The sequence below is a fragment of the Plecotus auritus genome (genome assembly GCF_963455305.1).
Source record: "Plecotus auritus genome assembly, chromosome: 5".
NCBI classification, from domain to species: Eukaryota; Metazoa; Chordata; class Mammalia; order Chiroptera; family Vespertilionidae; genus Plecotus; species Plecotus auritus.
In genome coordinates, this window is record NC_137776.1 from 185,221,025 (window position 1) to 185,227,700 (window position 6,676).

At 59.5% G+C, this 6,676-nt stretch overlaps 1 protein-coding gene across 5 annotated transcripts in view; it reads left to right on the forward strand.

Moving 5' to 3' along the window:
- The window catches only part of SEC16A (SEC16 homolog A, endoplasmic reticulum export factor), a 31,407-nt gene that overhangs the window by 1,311 nt on the left and 23,420 nt on the right, over positions 1-6,676 (forward strand). For 3 of the 5 annotated variants that reach the window (XM_080670905.1, XM_080670904.1, XM_080670907.1), the window contains exon 2: positions 3,253-6,676. This exon is cut by the window's right edge and continues 170 nt beyond it. In XM_080670905.1, the coding sequence (XP_080527031.1) occupies positions 3,322-6,676 (3,355 nt within the window). In that variant the 5' untranslated portion in view covers positions 3,253-3,321. Of the gene's footprint in view, positions 1-2,481; positions 2,557-3,252 lie in introns of those variants that run through there. The other 2 variants (XM_080670908.1, XM_080670906.1) reach the window with 2 other exon arrangements.

The window sequence follows — 6,676 nt, forward strand, 5'->3', positions numbered from 1 at the left end:
CGCAGCCGTTTCAAGTCCGCTTGTGCCGCTTCCGTTGGAACGGCTTGGAGATCGGCAGGAGCTGCTTAAGATTGTGTTTTCAGTCCGTAGGATGGCAGGTGTGAGCCAGAGAGGTGTGTCCCTCCCCCGGTATGGCAGGAAGCAAGCCGGCTCAGAGCTGTCCCGGGGTGACACTTGTGTAGGTTTGAGCGCAGCCACCCTCCCTGCAGCCTCCCCCCGCCCCCCATGCCCTTACTTAGCGACATAAGTGCTGTTATCGCACAAAGATAAGACAAGAGGCAAAACAGCGTATTTCTTGTTCCTCGTGACTCATTCACCTTTAGCAGCGGTGACCGGGGGAGCCGCCGCCGCGTTGTCCTGAGGTTTCTTGGGGGCGGTGTGTACGCTGCAACACGACTCCTTCCCGAGTGGAGTGTCCTTGTGGGTCTTTTGCCATTTTCAGGCGTGTTTGGGCCCCACCTTCTTTTTCTTTGAACGTCTGAATGTGTTGATTCTGTAGAGAGGTTGGCCTTTGCGTTGTCTCTGGGGCAAGTGCCCGGTCGCCTGGCAGGGACGCCCCAGGGGGGAAGCTCGTGGGCAGAGGCGGAGAGGCAGGCCCTCCCGGGCAGGCCTGCTGGTTTGCTCACACAGCTGGGGGCGGCGCTCTGGGAGGGGCCTCGTTGCTGTAACTCGCTCAGTTCAGTCGCCAGGAACTTACATTAAAAGTAGGTTGTGCTTTTCACACAGACAGAGGCAGGAGAAAGGAAGAGCTAGGGTTCCGGAGAATGTACCAGTATCTCTCAGATCAACTGGTGTCTTTGAAACAGTGTTAATGCTGGGTGACTTGAGGCTACGGAATGATTTGCTGGACTGAATGAATTCCCTAGTCGTGAGATAAATGATGTGCAGTTGTGCTGTTTTTTGCTGGTGAATAGAGAAAAGAGATCAAAAGAATAAGATTCTTCAAGATTGTTTCAAGTGAAATTGGTGTATTGCTAGAAAGTTCTCAGTTGTGTGTGCGGGGGAATAGGCGATGCTACTTTGTAGGGAAGCGATAGTGTTTGCTTCTAAAACCGTTCTGAGTCCAGGAGTTGAGAAATAATTTTAAGAGTTTCAGCAAGGAAAGCCTTTAAATATAAACCTGTGAGATTCAGATTGTGATAAGATCTCCCTGCTAAACAGTGGTAGGGGCTGGAGCCTCCCAGAATCCACTGCGAGTAGAATTTCATAAGGTTACACCCAGGGGGAACCTGAGAAGCCATCATCATCACTCCCTCACGTTGTAGATGAGGAAGCTGCTGCAGAAAGAAGTGGTGTGCCTGAGCCACCCCCCGGATTCCGGCCTCGCGCCCCAGGGGCACCTGACCACAGGTCCTCCAGGCCTGGGCTCTGTCCTTTTTCCTGACGCTGCTTAGCCTGGTGGGGGGTCTCCCACGAAGCCGCACAGGGAGGGAGCTGTGTCCCGGGAGGCGTCCTGGATGCATGTTTCACAGACGAGAGGAAGAGGCTCCGAGGGTTCTACCCTCTGTCCATAGGAGGCTGAGCTGTAAATATTTTTAAATGACAGCTTAGCCCAGGTGACGTGGCTCAGTGGCTGAGCATTGAACTATGAACCAAGAGGTCAGGGTTCGATTCCTGGTCAGGGCACATGCACGGTTGCGGGCGCGATCCCAGTGTGGGGCGTGCAGGAGGCAGCTGATCAGTGATTCTCTCGTCCTTAATGTTTCTGTCTCTCCCTCTCCTGCCTCTCCGAAATCAATAAAAAATGTGTACTTTAAAGAGGAGAACCAGATGAAGTCTCCGGTGCCGTTCCTAGTATCAGTCCGTTAAATCTGAGTGCGCTTCACGTGCTTGTCAACAGAAAGGGTTCCCACTGGCCTAGGACGGCATGTGCGGGCAGCAGGGTGGTGAGTTAATAGAGTCATGGGGCTGGTTTTCAGGCAGGGACAGGAACGTTGATTTGTAAATTGCTTTACTGAAAGCACACTCACAAGTTTTTCCTTTCATCTGAGTATTAGAAAGATTACCAAGGACGAGAACATTGCATGTCTGCAAAAACGTGGCTCAGACACCAGAGCTGTGCCATTTCCCGCCCTGTTCGCTCTTCTCCGTGATTGCCAAGCTCAGGCTGCCGGTGAGGGTGAGCGGGACTGGCTCACAAGGGCTTCCTGAAGACACAGAACTGGGGTTTTGTCTGAAAAACACAAGTTAACTGTGGAAGATGGTATTTAGTGTGTCTCGTTGAAAAACCAACAGCGGAGCTGAAACCGGTTTGGCTCAGTGGATAGAGCGTCGGCCTGCGGACTGAAGGGTCCCGGGTTCGATTCCGGTCAAGGGCATGTACCTTGGTTGCGGGCACATCCCCAGTGGGGGGTGTGCAGGAGGCAGCTGATCAATGTTTCTCTCTCATCAGTGTTTCTAGCTCTCTATCCCTCTCCCTTCCTCTCTGTAAAATATCAATAAAATGTATTTTAAAAAAAAGAAAAAAGAAAAACCAACAGCGGAAAACACTGTTCAGAGGATCGTCCCCTTGCTTTCTGTGAGAGTTCTGTGGACACTCGGCCTGTCACTGAAAAGGTTTGAATCCTGTCGCTTGGTCACTTACAGCTGCTCTGTGGCCGCCGCAGCCCCGCACTCAGAGGACCTGGCCCTGTCGGTGCGCAGCCGGGCCCGGGGCCAACACGGGCGTTGTACGAGGCGGGTGACGGCCTCTGAGGCGAGGGCATGTCTCACTCAGAGGTTTGCTTCGCTGCTTGTGTCCCTGTGCACTTGGTGACGCTCTTGCACGGGAGAGCGTGGGAGAGCCCATTTTAAATGCCCGTTTTCCTTCGCGATTCAGGGTCACCTTATGGCGAGTGTGATGCGCAGTCTTGGTAGAGGGGCTGACTCTGGTGCCAGGAAAGGTGGCCACATCCTGGGTAGTAGCTCAGCCTGGCAGGCTCTGCTCGCCCTGCCCGCCTGGCGAGGGCATCACGGAGGCAGCGGCATCGGTGGGTCCTTAGTTGTTACAGACCTGAGTCCCAGAAGAGGACGGTGACTTGTCCGAAGTCCCTCAGCAGGTCGGGGTGCAGCCAGCAGCCGCTCCGTCCAGGGTTCTCCCCTCGGAGCAGGGCGCAGTTCCAGACGGGAGTGGGGGTGGAGAGACGCACCCTCAGGACTTGGCTACATGAAGTCACTGTCCGTCACATTCTTTTTCTTAGTTTTCCTGATTGTAACCAGGGCTTTGAATAGGTGAACTTCATGCCAATTTTTCTTTTTCTTTTTCTTTTTCAGTTCAGATTAAGGATAACCTAGATCCTGCATCTCTCTGAAAGTGGCATCTGATCGTGCAGGAGCTCAGCCATGCAGCCGCCGCCGCAGGCTGTCCCGCCCAGCGTGGTGGGGCCGCCTCCCGCCGGGAGCCCTCCGAGCATGTTCTGGTCTGGCGGTTCATACAGGAGACAGGCGGTCGCGAGTGCACCAGGGGCTGCGGTAGCGTGCCCGCTGCAGCCGGTTACGGACCCATTTGCTTTCAGTAGACAGGCGCTCCAGAACGCCTCGCTGGGCAGCTCGTCCAAAAGCAGCCCGCCCGTTTTGCTGGGCTCGGCCCCGCCAGCGTTTCCTCAGCACCCGGGTCTGCCCGTGCCTCACACAAACGCCGGGGACAGCTCCCAGGGATTCCGCGAGCCTCTGCCGAGACCTCTGTCGCAGCCCCGGCCAGCGGCAAGTCCGTTTTCCAGTGCGTTGACCCCTTCAGCACCTGCTGGGCCCGAGCTGCACAGGGGTGCCCAGGCCACTTCCAGCTCTGAACACGAAATCCAGGCTCAGTGCCTGCCAGGAGGGGGTTCCAGCGGCTCTCATGGCGGCCCGCCCCCTGGGAGCCTGCCTGGGCCTGACAGGCCCCCGAGCGGCCAGCACCCTCCCGACAGCGCTGCGGCACCCACAGCGCCCCCTTTCTTCCCGCAGCCTCGGCCGCAGAGGCCCGGGCAGTGGGGGCCAGCCCAGGGCGGCCCGCAGCCCTCAGGTCACTACTGGCCCCGGCCAGAAGGCCCTGTTCCCGGTGCAGCACCGCAGGCCTCCAGCGTCTCCCGCGTCCCCGCTCTGTCCAGCCCGCCTCAGGGGCCTGCCCACGAGCAGCACCACCCTCCCACCCCAGGACCTTCGGCCCTGCCAAGTGGAAGCCACTCAGCGAGTCCCTTTGATCTTGAAAGCGCGTTCAGAGCGGGCAGTGCCGGGGCAAGCCAGGAGGTCAGGCCCGGTCCCGGAGTCAGTCACGAGCAGGGGCCACACCCTGCTCTCGCGAGCCCCTCCGCCCAGGGCAGCAGCCCGGAAAGCCATTTGCACTGCCCTCGGGGGGCCGGGGCCAGCCATGCCCCGCTGGAAGCAGACCCCGGCACGCTCTCCATGTTCTTCCGAGGCGGGGAGACGGAGAATGAGGAGACCCTTTCCTCTGAAAACACAGTCCCCGCGGCTCAGTCTTACTTTGACGGTTTCTCCCCGAGCCCTGGCCTGGGCCCCCCTCCGGCCCCCGGGGGCGCAGGCGGCGTCTACCAGGCCTTCCGCAGAGCCTCCCGCAGCGAGACCGCCCAGCCGGGAGGAGACACGCAGCCTTACTGCCCTCAGTCCGCAGGCACGCAGCTCGGTCAGCCAGCCGCCAAGGGTGCTGCTGCTGTTGACGTGTGGGGTGACACGGCGGGCACAGGGACTCCTGACGCTGGCGGCTCACACTGTGAGAATGTGGAGAACTTAGAGTTCACTCAGAACCAGGAGGTTCTGCCCAGTGAGCCCCCGAATGTGGATGCCTCCTCCCCAGGCGACCAGCCCAGATACGCACCTCTTCCTGGGCCCCCAGGCCCCAGGCTCAGTGTCACCGGCCACGTGGGAGGTGGGGGCTCAAACCTCGAGGGCCTGGACACGCCGCTGCACCCCGTGCGGTCTGATAGCGTGTCGTCCAGTTACAGCGGCAAGAGCCACAGGAGCGCTTCCAGTGCAGCCAGGCCCCAGGACCTGGGCACCTTCATCCAGCAGGAGGTCGGCAAACCCGAGGATGAGGCTCCAGGGAGCTTCTTTAAGCAAATCGATTCTTCTCCTGTGGGAGGCGAGGCAGATGTGACCACCATGAGCCAGAGTTACTACCACAGCCTGTCCCAGCCCTTGACCCCAAGCCCCCCCAAACCTACAGGGCTATTTCAGACAAGTGCAAATAGTTCCTTTGAACCAGTCAAGTCCCACTTAGTTGGAGTAAAACCGATCGAGGCAGATCGTGCCAATGTGGTGGGTGAGGTGAGGGCGCCCCATGCCCACCAGAAGCACAGACCAGCCGCTGCGCCGCCCGACGTCTGCCCTGGCAACCTGGAGCAGCCGCCAGACAACATGGAGACCCTCCTGCCACCTCAGGTCTGTCCCCTGCCCCTTCCCTCGCCCGCAGAGGCCAGTCACAGGCTTCCGCACCCTGGAGGCCCGCCCTTGGAGACTGTGCTTGCGACGCCCGAGAAGAGGCCCTCGGCCCGGGCCCCGGGAGCCACGAAGTGTGAGAGCCCAGCAACGACTCTGTGGGCGCAGAACGAGCTGCCAGACTTCGGGGGACACGTCCTGCTGGCCCCTGCCGCCCCCGTGCTGCACGTGCCCGGGAAACCTCAGCCATCCCAGGCGGTTCCAGCTCCGGACAAGGGGGTGTCCGGCCAGCGGACCCGGCCGCCGGGCTGCCTCCCCGCTTTGCAAGGCGGTGAGGGCATTGGTGCTTCTGAGAACCTCGAGAACCCTCCCAAGATGGGAGAAGAGGAGGCCCTTCTGTCACAGGCAAGTTCTGGTTATGCCAGTCTGTTGTCCTCGCCGCCCACTGAATCTTTGCACAGTCAACCAGTCTTGATCGCTCAGCCTGATCAGAGCGCTCATCTGGCTCAGCCCATTCCTTTTCCTGTGTCCTTGTCCCATCCCACTGAGAAGACCCCGTCCTGGAGAGATGCTCGGGTTGGGGACCGATCTGCCGTGAGCAGCCGGGCCGTGGGGGCTGATTCTGGAGAAGCCGCGCCTCTGCCTGCGGTTCCAGCCGGCGCTCTCACCTGCTCGCCTCTGTCTAACAGCCTTGCCCAAAGTAACTTCCCACACGTTTCTGCTCTTTCTGAAACGGTTTCCACTCCACCTGCTAATTTGCTGGTTCAACCACCGCCTCATCCAGCTCCAAAGAATTTGCTTCCAGGTCAGAAGAGTCACAGTGCCGAGAGCGCTCTGCCGGAGTTGGTTAATAGCCCTGCTGGGAGCACAGGCATCCTGTTGGTGGCGCCCTCAAGCGACGCCTTGGGGCCTCATAGTAATAAGGCAAATCGCCCCAGTAATTGGGAAGAGACTTCGGGAGCCCTGGACTTCACCTTAAACAGGACCTTAGACAATGCTGTAAGAATGGGTAGCCAGTCCCATTCTGATGGCCCAGCTGCTTCTCAGCAGCCCACCCCCAATCATCCTAGTCAGCCTGGGCCTGGGGTACGTAACCCAGACCCTTTCTACCAACAGGTGACAAAAGGTGCTCCCAACCAGCGTGGCCCCGAGAGAGCCCAGCAGGAGCCAGCTCCCCCCCCACCAGGGCCCACAGCACCCTCAAACCCCGAAAGCCCAGCACCGGGACAGCCCCAGAACTCGGCCCAGCCACCTGCAGGCACGGCTCCCGCTGACCTGTGTCCGCAGCCGCCACCTCGGCCCCCTCAGTCCTCCAGCGCATCGG